Source organism: Salvia hispanica, chromosome 1 (genome assembly GCF_023119035.1).
Source record: "Salvia hispanica cultivar TCC Black 2014 chromosome 1, UniMelb_Shisp_WGS_1.0, whole genome shotgun sequence".
In the NCBI taxonomy this organism is placed as follows: domain Eukaryota; kingdom Viridiplantae; phylum Streptophyta; class Magnoliopsida; order Lamiales; family Lamiaceae; genus Salvia; species Salvia hispanica.
Window position 1 is genome coordinate 48247922 of NC_062965.1, and position 16303 is coordinate 48264224.

Consider the following 16303-nt stretch of genomic DNA (forward strand, 5'->3'; position numbering starts at 1 on the left):
CCTATAATTTTTCATTATATCCGCAATGCTTCTTCTAACTTTTTGGTTGATGAGTTTGTAATTGATTGTTGTCGACTTATTGTTTTATTGCTCAAGAAAAATTTGTGCACAAACAATGTATATATGAAGTATTATGCGGAAATACACTAGCTCGACCCATACGAATTATACGAAGGTGATTGTGAGATTTGAAATTTTATGGCTGATATACTGTATAAAAAGAGGGATGTATTCCTATCCTTTTGTCATCTACGCCACGTGTCATTTAATAATGCAGATTTTCATTTTAATAATGTACACCGACTAATAATGTAACATTATAATCTAATAATGTAGATTTCCATTCTAATAATGTATACCAACTAATAATGTAGCATTATAGTGTAATAATGCAGTTGATCACAATCATCCAATTCAATGATCTAAGATTTATGATCTGTTTGAAGCTTAACACTAAAGAGCTGTGGGGATCCTAATAAAAAGATGTGATAAAATATCAATTGTTGCATCTGGGAGTGTTTAAAATTTTGATTAGTGACCAATTCAGTATGTTGTTCCTATTTGGACATATAAATCGATTCAATTGCAATTGACCCGATTTTTAATTTATTTATTTTTTCATTATTTTTTAAGTGACATTGTAGTACTAACATAACTTTGCTAACTTGAGTTGCTTTAATGTTATTGAGATTCAAGATTTGTGCTATGCAATATCTTTTTTGCTTATTATGAGTAAGAGATTAATCCGGCTCCATTAGTAATAATCAACTCGATAAAGAGTAACGTCGGTAAACCACGAATTGGTAGTTTTGCCAATTCATTTACTGGTCTGTTTTTATAACCTAAGTTGAAGTCGGCTTTTTTTTTTTTTTTTTTTATGGTATATGCGAAAAATAAAATTAAGAATTTTATTTTCTTGTAATTTAAAATAGATATAAATAGATTATAGATTACAATTAAGGGAAATGCTATATAAATGTGCATATTCATTCCCAAATAGTAGTATGTAAAAAAATCCTGGGACGCGCGCCCTGCCCTAGAACGGTCGCAATTCGTAGACTCAATTTCTCTTTCAACCTTCGCTTTCCCCACGAAAATCTTTGCACCATATTCCTCCCTCCCTCCCAATTGCGAGACGCCACTGTATCTTCTACCTCGCCCAAATTTTGTTTCTCGCACAATTTCTGTACATAACCCACTCGATCTGTATCTCCTCATTTCCTAGGCTCTCTATTTTGATACGAATTGAGGCGCAGGATCGCCCAATCCGCCATTGTTTCAAAGTTAATTTCAGTAATTAGTATCTATTTTTGATGAGTTCGCGAGCGAGATACCCACCGCCGGGAATGGGTGGCGGCAGAGGCGGATACGGCGGAATGAACCCGAATGCCGGACCAAACCCTAATTTTCAGCCGCGAAACCCTATGCACCAGTATGCGCAAAGAAGTCCAGCTCCTAGTAATCAGAATCAACAATTGTTTCAGAATCAGCAGCAATGGCTGCGAAGAAATCAGCTGCCTCCTTCCGATTCCGCTGTCGACGAGGTTGAAAAGACCGTTCAGTCGGAAGCCGTCGATTCTAGGTTATTGTCAATACTCTGCACATTTTGCTGTTGGTTTCATATTGGCTAATCTCCATGTTCTTAACGTTTTATCTCTTTTCCCCTTTTTTGTCCTTTATATGCATTCTTACTTGGTACATTTTTAACTGAATAAGTGAATTTAAGAAATTGAATGTCTTTTTTTGTTACTACTCCGTTTCTTAGTATTTTTATGGTAATCATTGCTAGCTGTGTGATGATCTGGAGTTTAATCATTGAAATTATTGGTAAAGGACTGATGAGCTAATTTTGTCATCAACTTTTGGGAATCCAAGGTTATACAGTGTTGATATATAACCTGACTTCAGCCTCAGAAATGTAGTTGCTATCACATTTGAAAAACCAATTACACTTTCTTGTAGAAACGAAAGATTTTGGATACTTGATTCATCTATAAGTTGACTATGTGTTTCTTTTTCTTGGGGACTTCAAGCAGGTAGTCGCTGTGTTTTGTAGAACTAAGTGCTGCTAGAGAGAGTCATTTTTAGTTAGAATTACGTGGTACAGATTTTGAAAGCATGCAGCTTGTTGTTGGAATGGTCTCGTGCTAATTTAAGGACAGGAGAGATATTTTTTTATTTTTTTTATTTTTAACTCTGCAATATGGTTTTGTGGCAGTACTGGTGTTGCTTCTTATTTTTATGCTTTCCATTTTATTTGTTGCTGAACTTGGAGCACTCTTCTTCTGGCCCTTTATCTCCACTGTACACATAACATTATTCTTGCATTTTGGTACTTATTATTTATATTGGCCAGTTCACAAGATTGGAAGGCAAACTTAAAGTTACCACCACGGGACAATCGTTACAGAACTGAGGTAACACTTTCGTTTTTCACGATTTTTGGATTGTTGCAAATCCAAACTGAAATTTAGATATTATATTTAAGTGTATTGCTTAAAATTGATAGATATTTTCGTCCAGTTACAAATGTCTGCTTTGTTCTGCTGGTTAATGCAATCCTTGGTTATCGTAGTCAGGGAAAAAAATCATTGATTTTCTTGTGGATGTTTCTAATATGTCATAACCAAAAAGTTCTGATTGAGCAAGTAGGAAATTCAGGATGCACATTGGCTAGTTAACTGATTATAAATTACTATGATATTTGCTTGATCTGTAAGTTGATAGTTAATGTTAATAACTGATTTGAAGATGTCAAGCTAAGTGAAAAATTTGTTCAGATGGTGAATAAGTTGAGACTTGAGTGCATTGATTTCTTTTTCAACTGCTTTTATTTTATGTTTATTGAATACTGAATTTTATAGTGGACACTGTCACGATATGACTCATTCACTGTGAGGTCTTCTAGCATTCTCATTTAACACTTCCGCGTATGACCTTATTGGTAATTAAATTCTTTAAAAGTTGATACTTTCTTTCTCGTTTTATTCAACTTTTCTGTTTGTGATCTTTGCCATGTCTGGAGAGTGGAGAGACTGTTGGCCCGACTTCTGTTTTATCATTTGTCTTTCAGGATGTTACAGCTACCAAAGGAAATGAATTTGAAGACTACTTTTTAAAGCGCGAACTGCTAATGGGAATATACGAAAAGGGTTTCGAGAGCCCGTCTCCGATCCAGGAAGAGAGTATTCCAATTGCTCTCACTGGAAGTGATATTTTGGCTAGGGCAAAAAATGGAACTGGAAAAACTGCAGCGTTTTGCATTCCTGCCTTGGAGAAGATTGATCAAGATAAAAATGTTATACAAGGTTATATTACCCATTTGCAGTTTTCTGCAATTGTAGAATTTCTGAACTTTCTTTGAAGAAATAGGAGCTGATTTTATCTTGGTACAAAATGCTTTTTAAGAGGTCAAGATAAATATTGGTATATACCATTGTGTTAGGAGGGAATTGCATTTTGACAGTGTACCATGGTGCTCTCGCTCTCTCTGCCTATACACAAACATATAGGGGTTTATAAAGTTAAGTGTGGGATATTGAATACATCATAGGATCAATCTGACAGCTACTTGGTAAATTTTGTGCATAAAGCTGAAGAATGTGGATACAATCCTTATATATCTTTTAAAAGAGCATGACTGTGATGTAGACAACTTCTAGCATTAATAAGTTCTAGGGCATCTGTAGTTTTAATATTTTACTAGCTAATACTAATATTCATTGATTTTTGTAACTACTTAATGCTAAGCCTGCTTAACTTAATATTGAATGGAGTACTAATTTTGGTTATTTTATTGAACTTATTAATGCTAATTTGGATTCCTTCATTTGCAGTTGTTATTCTTGTCCCCACAAGAGAATTGGCACTTCAAACATCACAAGTTTGTAAAGAACTCGGGAAGCACTTGCAAATTCAAGTCATGGCAACTACTGGTGGAACTAGCTTGAAAGATGACATAATGCGCCTTTATCAACCAGTGCATTTACTTGTTGGGACACCAGGAAGAATTCTTGATCTTGCTAACAAGAATGTCTGTGTTCTGAATGAGTGTAGCATGCTTATAATGGATGAGGTAAGTAAATATATCCTATCTTGTTTGTTATTGGAAAGTGTTGGATGTGGAAGATTATTGGCCATCTGATATTGCATGACTATTCATTATGACTTGTCTTGTCGTACCACCCATTTTATAGCCTTTATGGAATTGAAGATTGGCCCTGCGACTGTTAGCCCATGCAAAGCCTTGTTTAGAAATTATGACATGCTAAAAATTGGGCGTGTGGCTGTTAGTCCAAGTATATCATATTTGGCCTATTCTAAACATTCTGACTTTAGCACATCACAAATGCTCAAAAAACATTGTGCATGGGCCAACAGCCACAGATCCAATCCTGGGGATGGTGACATTCTATTGCTAAAAAATGACCTTCATTCCATTGATTTCTTTCAGGCTGATAAGCTTCTGTCGCCAGAGTTCCAACCTTCTATTGAGCAGTTAATTCGCTTTATGCCTGTAAACCGCCAGATTCTTATGTTCTCAGCTACATTTCCTGTTACAGTAAAAGATTTCAAAGACCGATATCTGAGAAAACCCTATATCATCAACCTTATGGATGAGCTTACCCTCAAGGGTATAACCCAGTTCTATGCTTTTGTTGAAGAAAGACAGAAAGTTCACTGCCTCAACACCCTTTTTTCAAAGGTTAATTAATCAGGAGTTACTATTTTGTCTGTTCTATCACTGTCTGGGAATTACTTTACCATCTTTGGTGATTTGGTTTTGATGTCTGTTTTCTTTGGCTCAGCTTCAAATCAACCAGTCTATTATTTTTTGCAATTCTGTGAATCGGGTGGAACTTCTTGCCAAGAAAATTACGGAACTTGGCTATTCTTGCTTTTACATTCATGCTAAGATGCTTCAGGATCACCGCAACAGAGTATTTCACGATTTCCGTAATGGTGCCTGCAGGAATCTTGTTTGCACAGGTACATACTATGCAACTTTAGGCATTATAAATCTATAGAATTTTCCATGGGTGGATAACTGGATATATATAAACCATGTTCATAGCTGTTTATTCCTGTGTTTCTTAATTGCAACATTTAACAAAAAAAATGGTTATACTTGCTTAAAACTTTAAGGGGCCATCTGAAACTTTTGTGTTTTTCTTGCCCCTTCCTCTTTATGTGAGGTCTTGGACAGGGTGGAAATGTTTGAGTTATCGATGCCTGGTAGTGCTATATATTTGTTCTGATTGTATGAAGATGGGAATAAGAGGATCAATAATTGAGAAAGCCACCATAAACAATCTTGTTCTCGTTACTTGCATGGCGAGAGCCCTTACCTTTATCAGGATCCGGCATGGTGGGACTTTCAGTCTCTCCTCTTGGTATCTATGTTGTGTCTATACACAACAGATGTGCATGATTCCCCCCTCCCCCTCCTGTTCTTTTACTGATTGTTTTGTTCAGAAACCATATTCTATCTTCCCTCTGAACCCTGATTACATTCTTTTTGAAATGTCACTCTTAAGTCTTAACTTATTTTGTGTCCGTTTTCAAAGTAAAGCATCGGTTGGGTACTATTACAGGAAGAATGATGCTCTTCTATATGACCTCACTTTAGGTTATACTTACGTATTAATTTTAGAACCTTGAATTTGGAATGCTGTCTACATAATAGATATTGTAGATTGATAGAAATGGCGTACTTTGGGGTGTGACATATAGTCTCATCTTTTTATGACAATCTCATACATCTTCTCTTTACGATCATTTATGCTCTAAACAATCTTATCCATTACTTTTTGTGCTCTTATTACATTGCAGACTTGTTTACAAGAGGGATAGATATCCAGGCAGTCAATGTTGTAATCAATTTTGATTTTCCTAAGAATTCAGAAACATATTTACACAGGGTATGTGACGTTTTTTACTTCTATAACTTTTTTATAAGTTGTCATGTTAGTGTGTTATCTGATTTTCCTACTCTTATTTTTCATTTTGTGTGAAGGTTGGGCGATCTGGAAGATTTGGACATCTTGGTTTAGCTGTGAATCTCATCACCTATGAGGACCGTTTCAATTTGTATGCACTTCAACCCTTATTTCACTGTTATTAGAGATTAATATACTTACCAAATTTTGTGTTTCTCAGGTATAGGATTGAACAAGAATTAGGAACAGAAATCAAGCAGATCCCACCACAAATTGACCAGGCCATATACTGTCAGTGATCTGTGGGGACTGCTATTCAATCCATAATTTGAAGTTTGTAAGGTTGGCAAGTTTTGGAACTGACATTTTCTGTATTAAATGTTTTCTTCCCATATCACATTTATCCCCCACTTTATTTCATTATGTTCTTTCGAAAAAACTTTTAAATATCAAGAGCAAGAATGTGATTGTTCATGTATCTTCCATGCTTCATACTCTACTCCTCTCTAACACCTTTTCAGTTGCAGGAAAGTTGCTGCCTGTGGAAGAGGTGAGATGATCGAAGGTCGGGGTTAAGATGGAATCATGCTCTTGGTAATGAGAAGCTCTGTGTCTGACCAGTAATGAAGATGATGCCCAGATTTCCAACATATTGGGCATCTGATGGCTCTTGAACTTCTAAAGATGGTATACCATATAATTTCAGGATTATGCCCCTATTGCTCTAGGTTATGAATCGTTTTTTTCTCTCTATTATCGTTAGACTATGTCAATCCTGTCTTCCTGTATGTTCTGCGTGACCCCGGAAAGAGGGCTTTCTTATTCTACTTTGTACGTGTGATCTTCAATGAAGGAGAAAGAGTGTGGTTCTGTTTTTTCGCCTCCCGTTACATTTTGGTGAAAGATCCGATATCCCGACTGCTGAAGTAGCTTGTTATTCTGGCAATTTCAGGCTTGTCAGTTACTATATATCTTGACCGTAGCCTATAGTTAGTTGTTTCGGTCGGATCTTGATGGACATAGAGTCTTGTTGCAGATGATATAATCATAAGTAACTCTTTAAATTGGTTTATTGATGGTTATTTTAATGGAGCCCATGTTCGTTGTGGATGCACTAGTATCCAAATAAAAGGAGACGGGACATGATATAGAGATATATTTATTTCGTAAAAGATGATGTATGAGTAAAATGGAAAAACAAGATAAGTTTTGAGGACTGCTTTCATTATAGTTGTCGGGGTGAGTAAATGCTCGCAGATTTGGACAAGAATTTGTCCACGACATGTGCTTCCCCTAGCTGTTCTTTTCACTTCGACAGACTCCTGCTTAATCAATTAGTATGAGGGATGTATACTTTTGAGAGCATCTACAGCGGCCTTTGGACGGGTAGCTGGGCATCCCCCTCCGCTGTGGGACGGGCTTGGAGAGGGGTGCGGGGCAGGCAATGCCCATTTTGTGGGAGATCCACCATAGGGTCGCCTTTTCCGGTGGGTGTGCTGGGAAAGGAAAAGCGGAAGAAAATGAAAAGGGGTGATGGAATAGATACAAATAATTTAAGTTAATTTTCGTTATACATATGGTCAAATTAAAAAAATTTAAAATAAATGAAGTTAATTTATCAATTATTTTGATAGTTTGATTATTTTATTTTAAGTGGTAGTTAGAGTTTATCACTTTTTAGATAGAATTTGTTACTTTATTTAATAAATTTCGACTTCAATAGTCGAGAATCAATGCAAAGGGTAAAGACACCCAAGAGCTAAGAGGAATCGTGTAGCCACTCAAATTATTATCATCACGAGGAATTAAGAATAAAACAAATAAAACAGGACTTGACTATTCATATAAATCAGTTGTGTCTTGTAATTAATTTCTGTCCCTATAGGTAAATAAGACATTAAGGTTGGTGGAATGAATGCCCCAATTGTACAGTGGGACATTAGAATCATATTTGTTGCGTATTAAATAGTGTATGATGTTATAAACAAAGCATCTACTCAGGTCACCCTTCATAATGAAACATTACTAAAGATACTCACTCCTACACATTAGCAGATCGTAATCAACTTGAAAATTTCGTATGCGACTGTTAATTTGACGACGAGTTTAGTTTAATTCGATTCAGTAATTGGAAGCTGGCAATGTTCGCCCAATTTAAACTCCGAAACGCCAAAATCAGTTACTCTCCGTCCCACTAAAGATGACTCACTTTTCTTTTTAGTTTGTCCCATCCAAATACTTATTGAAGTCATACAGGATTTAAATAGCTAGAGTTGTAGAGTAGAAGTAGCAATATGTTTTATTGGATAACAATTTGCTCTACACCAAACTTTAATCTTCAAAGTCAAAGTTATGTCCATTTGCAAATAGAGGTGGTGTTCGGTTGCCAAGATAAAATAATATCAAGATATAATTTAGGATTGAATTGTGAGATTATTTTAGTCATAGGGGATTAGCTAAGACTAATTATCCCATGATTATCCATCTAGGATTGAGTTGTGAGATTGAATCTCATGAACCAAACACACTATAAATTTAATCCCAGATACAATCTTGCAAACCGAACACCCCCATAATATACAATTGCAATATGTATTAGTCTATAGGTTTTGGTTTTGGTTGAAGGATGAATATTGTCTTATGATGGTTTATGAATTACTTTACTCATACTAAGTATCTCAGACGAGGCTTGGTCATCCATACAAAGCTAACAACTTTTAAAATAGAGAATACAACGCTATTGGAGCATACATGATAGGAGTATGTGACGATCGTATCAACAAGTCATCCAAGCCTTCCAACAGCCACTCCCAGTCTCCCACACCCCTCGTCTAACCCAACTCTCACGCCTCCCCTGCCCATCTTCTCATCATCACTCCATAGTCACCTGCATAGTATTCCCTGGTTTCTGTCCAACTATACCAAAATGCGAACGGTAAACACTGACATGCTATATATGTCGTGCGATCGATCGTGTATTAACTAAAGATGACTTAATGCACTCATAGCAAGGGATCTTGTGCCCATGTAAACATACATTGTCAATTATTGACGTAATACACACCTAATTTCCTATTCTTACTTCAAAAAGGATAATTTTCCATTTTTTATAATGTACCAATATAAATGGCTGGGAATTCGGTCACCGAACCTAAAATGTTGAATCTCGGTGAACCGATAACCGAAAATTTTCGGTTATCGGTTCGGTTCAGTTCCGGCAGCAAGACGTCGATCGGTTAGAATCGAGAGAATCGATTAATTTCATGTTTATATAATTATTTTTATTAAAAACTACTCCTTCCGTCCGCCATTAGGAGTCTCATTCCTTGACGGCACGAGTTTTAAGAAATATTAAGAAAAGTGGGGAGAAAAGAGTTATGTGTCCCACTTGTATATATTAGTTTTAAATGAAATGTGAGTGAAATAAGTTAGTGGAATGTGGGACCCTATTACCATTTATGGTAAAAGTGAACCTGGACTCCTATTCGCGGACGGACTAAAATGGAAAAACGGGACTCCTATTCGCGGACGGAGGGAGTAATTTTTTCTTTTATTCATTTTTATAAAAGATTAGTACAATACCGTATAGACATAGCAGCTTAAAATCTGAGTTAGATCAAAATTCAATTAATCATATTAGAATTAATTAAAAATAAATAATGTACATTTATATTTTTATAAGATTGAAAACTTAAATTAGACTAAGATTCCGTAATTTACTAGTACTAACTATTATCTAATTTTAGTTGATTATAATTTAATGTCGAGATCGATTTACTCCCACTAATTGGTATTGTCAATTATAAAATCTGAATTATAAACTCAGATTCAAAACGCGATGTCCATACATAATTCTTTCTACAAATTTAAAAAGTAAAAATGCAATGTAGCGCAAGTGGTGGCTAGGATGGGAATTTTTCGTACGCAATGTCCAGATACCAATGAACCACATAATTCTTATTTTTTTTAAAATTCGGTTCCGGTTCGGTTAACTGGAACCGAACCGAACCGAACCGAGGCCAATTTGGTTTCGGTTTCAGTTCCGGTGCTTCTATCTCGGTTACTTTTGGTCTAGGTTAATTGTGATGTCGGTTCGGTTAGAACCGAACCGATCGAGTTCCCAGCGCTAAATACAATGATAAAATAACATGTAATACAATGAGCTTGACTTAATACACACCTAACCAAAAAAAAAACTTACACAAATTAATACTCCATCAAATATCAATGGTTGCAAATGTGCACTATATATATTAATCTATCTACTCCCTCCGTCCCATTAAATATGCAACATTTACTTTTTCGGCATGAGATTTTATGTAGTGTTGTTTTGTGAGTTAATGAAGAGAGAGTAAAGTAAGAGAGAAGAAAAATTAGAGAGAGTATTGTTTCCATTTTTAGAAATGTTTCATTTTTAATGGGACAGACCAAAAAGAAAATGTTTCATTTCTATTGGAACAGAGGGAGTATTTCACAACTCCATAATTGAATGAATTTTCTTCATTGGTTGTGTTTCATTACAAGTGATCAATTTTCTTTTTCTTTAGCAAAAAATAATTTATTTACTACTCCCTCCGTTTCATAGTAACGGAGGCGTTTCTTTTCGTAACAAAGATTAATGAAAATTGTGTTAGGTGAGTTAAGGGGGAGTAAAGTGAAAAATGAAAAAAGGTAAAAAGATGAAGAGAGAATAAAATAAGAGAGAGTAAAGTAGGTGTGGAAAAATGTGTCGACTTTTACTAAAAATGGAAATGACTCTATTACTATGTAACGTACCAAAATGACAAAATGACTCTATTACTATGAAATGGAGGGAGTACAATATGTTACTTTATTTTTTATTATTCTATTCTATTTTATTTCCTCTTTCACTTAACTCAATAATTACTAATGTTATGTGTTTAATAAGTTAGTAATAACAAAATAGAGAATTATATATGGACATTTTTAATTGTTTGATATCAAAGTTAAGCTTAACTCAAAGTCCTACATAATACAAGGGCCCTACCCAATCTTACCAAAATTATAGCTTTAACCATGTTTATGTAATCCACCAATTTGTCAAGTTAAGACATGATACAAATTTAGATAATTTCTGTTCTATCAAACAACAACTAAAAAAAATCATATCTTTGCATATTTTGATATGAAACCCGTATTTCTTATCTCATTTTACATATTTTCTCAGGGTCCTATTCTAATGCTTATAGCACCTTAATTCAAAATTAAGACTAAATCTCCACCATTGGATTTTAAAATGAGTGGATGAGATTAAAGCTCACAAAATCTCAATAAATAGTAGACAAAATATCAACAAAAGGGTAATATCGTCATTATGTTATCATATGATAATTTTCGTGAGTGTTTTTTTATATCAACATTGTGTATTACAAATATCAACAATATGACATTAGAATATCAACACAAGGACAAGAAAATATCAACACATTTTTATTGAGATTGGACATGCATAATATTGAGATTTTGCCTATGATATATTGAGATTTTTTGTTGCATTTGTTGAAAATAGCTGCTTATCAACATGTACGAAAATAGAAATATAATTTATCAAATTTCATCACCCGAACATCGTCGGAACATATGCAATTGAGATCTCGTTGGAATCCTTATTAAATTATCTTTAATTTGATATATTTTGGGAAATTGGTCTCTAAAACCATGAACTTTGCTTAAAATTTGGTATTTCCCATGAACTTTGAAATTGGTATATAATATCACAAACTTTGCATTTTGTTTGGTTTTTCCCACGACATGTTTATTACTATATTTGACTAACTTACGAGACTTTTATCATACTTGACACAATTAAATCAACGTGGTTTTCAACGTGACTTTTTATGCTACATGTTATGAACTTAAAATGTGGTTTCAAATATTATAAAACATATCACGGTTGCCTATGTTAAATAAGATTTTGATGAAAATATCTTATTTGAGTGAGTTCGGGAAATACCAAACAAAATGCAAAGTTCGTGATATTATATACCAATTTCAAAATTCATGGGAAATACCAAATTTTAGGCAAAGTTCATGATTTTAGAGACCAATTTCCCATATATTTTTTGCGAAAAAATAATTTAAATTGAGAGAGTTACGTAAATTTAAAGATTTGGGATGATTTTGAGGAGAGAGAAAGTAGTTAGTTATAATTACTACATATAGGATTTGACATTAATACCCTTTTAATTTAATTAATAATTATTTAAATTTAAAATATATTACACTTGACATTATATTAACCACAAGATCTTCTAATCTAATGGTCGAAAATTGGTCTCAATTTAGGATTAGTAATTAGTTAGCAATTGATAACATCCCTATTTTCTCATATCCCATCTTTTTTAAACGAGTCCTAATAATAATTAGTAATGTTACTCCCTCCGTCCCGCTTAAAATGACACGTTTTCCTTTTTAGTTTGTCCCAACTAAGATGACACATTTCCTTTTTTGGTAACTTTCTCTCTCCAATTAATACACTCAACCATTTTTTCTCACTCCTATTAAAATATTCATCTTTCTTTATCTCTCTACTTTAATACTTACACTCACCTTCTCTCTCAAATTAAACACTTTAACCAATAACTCCTAAAATCCCGTGCCGGCTAAGCAATGTGTCATCTTAGCCGGGACGGAGGGATTATTATTTTTCAAAATCTCAGCGTCTGAGATGAGACACGTTGTGGAAAATCAGGGCGAAAAATCTGGCAGCGAAAATGAATTGACTTTTCAAACTTCAAAGCGATGAAAGAAAGAGAGTGTGAGTGTTTCAAATTTCAATTTAAGACAAATCACAAGAAAAAGGGATGTCCGTTTATTGCATTTTCAGCAGTGGATCCGTACTCTCTCTCATGCTCATGCTGCATCAATCTCTGTCTCCTCCATTATTGCATTAACATCCCCACACACTAACACACACACACACACACATATATATATATTTGCATGTGCATGTATAGTTGTAGAGAGAGTACTCTCTACTCACATTCAATGCAACCTCCATTAAATGCTTTCCACCACCTTCAATACATCCCATCTCATCTCTTGTTTGGTAAATCTCTAAAACTTCTCTCTCTTGGTGATCTTTTCTAGTATCTTGCATTTACTACTCACTTCACACACCAGCACATTGAATGGAGACACTTGATTTGCACTTTAATTTCTTGGCGCAATTCAAGCATTTACACACCCTTCCTCTTAAATATGCTCTATTTATGTGTCTGGAGATTTGTATATGTAACAATTGGATTGGTAAAAAGGATACTATTTTTTTGGAGATATGCATATAGATATGAATATGATCTAATATAGATTGAAACACACCCAAAAACAAAAAACCCTAGTTTGACCCTATAATTCTCAGTCTCTTATTTTGGGGGAACTTATATTCTTGGGGGTTGGGACCGTTTATTGAAATAAGTCTTGATTTGATGTACAACTACTAACTCAATGATTTGATGAGAATTAAGAAACCCTAATTATTTGAAATTTAAAATTATTATTCAATATATCAAAAACAGACCAAAGAAACAATTTTCGGACTAGCTACTTATATGAGGCCCAAACCCTAAAATGAAAAATTGAATTAATTAATTAAAATCAATTCAAAGACTGAAATATACTAGTACAAACATGAAATTCGAAAATTGAATGTTGAAATGAATTAAACACAGCCGAATATGTGGGAGCAAATGAAGTCAGTGTGCATAACCTGAGAAGAAGGGAAAGCAATAAATAAAAGAATTTATTTGGTCTACGGCAACATTCAATTCAATCCAATTATCCTCGTCCATGTTAATAAAAATAATTGCCCCCTATATTTGGCTAGAAAAAATTAAATAATTATTTTAGTATTTACTCCTCTGTAATTCTATATATCAGTGTGAGTGCGAGCATTCAAAGCTCTCCATTTATCCCAGCTGCGAAAAAGTACTCTGAATTGTCTTTTCGCATTTATTATTTTTTCAACATTCAAACACTCCATTTCTCCCTTCTTCACATCATAAACACCTCTCCCCCCTCTCTCTAGAGATAGTGTGTGATTGCAGCTTCAAGAAGGATTTTTTTTCACTTCTATTTTCATTGAATTACAATAGATCAATTAAGTCTTGTGTTTTTATTATTGGTATGAGAGTGTGCATTTATAATTGAGGATTTAAGGCATAATTAAAGTCTATCTCTCTCTCTGGTCTTAATGGGAAGGGCTCCATGTTGTGATAAGAAGGGGTTGAAAAAGGGGCCATGGACTCCTGAAGAAGATGACAAATTGGTGGAATATATCAACAAACATGGCCAAGGAAGTTGGAGATCTCTCCCCAAACTTGCAGGTTTAATTTCCTCAATTTACTCTTTAATTTGCCAATCTCAATCTCTTTGTTAATTTGTGATATATCCTTGTTGTTGGTGTTACTATGTTGGGCCAATTAGGGTTTTTTTGTGTCCGATTTGGGATTTTCCACGTTAAATCTTGGTGTCATATTGATTCGTTTAACATATTCACACAGGCCTTCTCCGGTGTGGAAAGAGCTGCCGCCTGCGGTGGACCAATTATCTGAGGCCGGATATCAAACGAGGCCCCTTCACTCCGGAGGAGGAGAAGCTCGTCATTCAGTTACACGGCATTCTCGGAAACAGGTCCGATTTTAATATAATATAATATAATACAATACGATAAGTCGATAAACTATTTCTGATATAATTGATTGATTACAGGTGGGCCGCGATCGCGTCCCAGCTCGCGGGCAGGACAGACAACGAGATCAAGAACCTATGGAACACTCATCTGAAGAAGCGCCTTCTCAAGATCCGCGAGCCGTCTCCCGCCTCCACGCGCCACATGGCGCAGTGGGAGACCGCTCGCCTCGAGGCGGAGGCACGCCTCTCCAAGGAGTCCTCGCTCCTTCTGACCCCACTGAGGCCGGCCTCAGGAGCTCCAGAGGGGGACTTCTTCCTGCGCCTCTGGAACTCCGAGGTCGGGGCGACCTTCCGAAAGGAAACTTCCGGAAGCACGCGCAGCCCGTCTTGTTCGTCCACCAAATGCAGCACCTTGTCGGAGGCCACCGTGAAGGTGGAGCCCGAGTCTGAGTACAAGGGCGGCAAATTGGGGGGCGAACGAGACGTGGGAGCCGGGTCGGGATCGTGCAGCAGCAGCAATGAGATGGAGGAGGAGGACTCGTCGGAGTCGGCGTTGCAGCTGCTTTTGGATTTTCCGACCAACAATGATATGAGCTTTCTGAGCCAACCTGATTTCTATGGCAATTTCTTCTAGAATTTCAGAAGATATGTATGTATTCTTTTTTGTGTTTTTTGGCTGTATGCTGCTTGAAGGATTCTGTCTTGTAAGAAATGCTGCAGATGTAATTTCCTCCCAACTAATCTATAATCTTGAAAATGACAAATTAATACATATATATGGTAATTAATTATACTATATAAGAGGTTTTTATTGGAATTATTGCACTAAATCTATAAGAGTTATGCATTCTAATGTGTTGAGTACATTTACTATGACAACTCTTATTCATTTACGTACTTATTACAAAACCAAAGGGACTCGTGAACATAAATAATAAAAAAATTTAATTAAGCACACAAAACCAAAGTGGGATCTTGACCCTTTGTGCTTCAACAAAATCCATCTTCTTCTCTTTTGCCTTCTTGTAAAAATGGCACGACACAAACATTGCTGAGTCTCCGATACACCGTGTAACACATCTTTGTATGTAAAGTTGTCGGCGCGCACGTCATGCGACATGCGCTCGCCTCGACCAACGACTTGGCACGTGCTAAACAAGTCATCCCTTACGACTAATTCGATTTCAAAGTTGATTTTGTATTTATTTTTGAATGAGAAATGTAAAAATAATTAATAGTGTTTGTAATGTTTCAGATATAGTGCTCTTAAATTGTTAATGAGGAGTATGAAGAATCAACTCTATGGACTATGTTGCTTCTGTATTGTCAATGCCCTTATCTCGACTTTCTTGTAGAGCACCTCAAGGGAAGCCTTGTTGATGTTTTCCCACATTAAGGTGGTGTTCGGTTTCCAAGGTAAATTAATATCAAGATACAATCTATGATTGAATTGTGAGATTAGTTTAGTCATAGGGGGTTCCCTATAACTAATTGTATCCCATGATTATCCATCTAGGATAGAATTGTAGGGTTGAATCTCATGACCAAACACACTACAAATTTAATCCCGGTTACAATCTTGCAAACCGAACACAGTTACTTTGGCTAGCTATAGCGTCGCTAGAACCACATTTATGACATTTTATTACTATCAATTTCTATACAATAAGCCTTCCTCCTAAAACCAACCATGAAATTAGTAAAATTATGTT

The 16303-nt window shown here is 35.4% G+C and overlaps 2 protein-coding genes across 3 annotated transcripts; both read left to right on the top strand.

Moving 5' to 3' along the window:
- Nucleotides 1–1004: 1004 nt before the first annotated feature.
- On the top strand, nucleotides 1005–6814 carry LOC125200747 (DEAD-box ATP-dependent RNA helicase 8-like). 2 transcript variants are annotated; one of them, XM_048098497.1, is made up of 10 exons: nucleotides 1005–1582; nucleotides 2357–2417; nucleotides 3074–3308; nucleotides 3837–4075; nucleotides 4454–4705; nucleotides 4809–4989; nucleotides 5833–5921; nucleotides 6017–6090; nucleotides 6160–6281; nucleotides 6461–6814. In XM_048098497.1, exons 1-9 carry the CDS (start codon nucleotides 1314–1316, stop codon nucleotides 6236–6238), a joined length of 1479 nt encoding a protein of 492 aa, XP_047954454.1. In that variant the 5' UTR covers nucleotides 1005–1313; the 3' UTR covers nucleotides 6239–6281; nucleotides 6461–6814. The 2 variants fall into 2 exon arrangements, with proteins under 2 accessions (XP_047954454.1, XP_047954455.1); XM_048098498.1 differs by having other exon boundaries at nucleotides 6467–6814.
- A 7066-nt stretch (nucleotides 6815–13880) lies between these two features.
- On the top strand, nucleotides 13881–15389 carry LOC125211817 (transcription factor MYB17-like). The gene is made up of 3 exons (XM_048111758.1): nucleotides 13881–14284; nucleotides 14462–14591; nucleotides 14670–15389. Exons 1-3 carry the CDS (start codon nucleotides 14152–14154, stop codon nucleotides 15223–15225), a joined length of 819 nt encoding a protein of 272 aa, XP_047967715.1. The 5' UTR covers nucleotides 13881–14151; the 3' UTR covers nucleotides 15226–15389.
- Nucleotides 15390–16303: the final 914 nt, after the last annotated feature.

Coding starts and splice junctions, on each gene's coding strand:
- LOC125211817 (XM_048111758.1), top strand. CDS start 14,152: ATGGGAAGGGCTCCATGTTGTGATAAGAAGGGGTTGAAAAAGGGGCCA. Junction 14,285..14,461: donor ATCTCTCCCCAAACTTGCAG/GTTTAATTTCCT, acceptor ATATTCACACAG/GCCTTCTCCGGTGTGGAAAG. Junction 14,592..14,669: donor CACGGCATTCTCGGAAACAG/GTCCGATTTTAA, acceptor GATTGATTACAG/GTGGGCCGCGATCGCGTCCC.
- LOC125200747 (XM_048098497.1), top strand. CDS start 1,314: ATGAGTTCGCGAGCGAGATACCCACCGCCGGGAATGGGTGGCGGCAGA. Junction 2,418..3,073: donor ACAATCGTTACAGAACTGAG/GTAACACTTTCG, acceptor TTTGTCTTTCAG/GATGTTACAGCTACCAAAGG. Junction 6,091..6,159: donor TATGAGGACCGTTTCAATTT/GTATGCACTTCA, acceptor TGTGTTTCTCAG/GTATAGGATTGAACAAGAAT.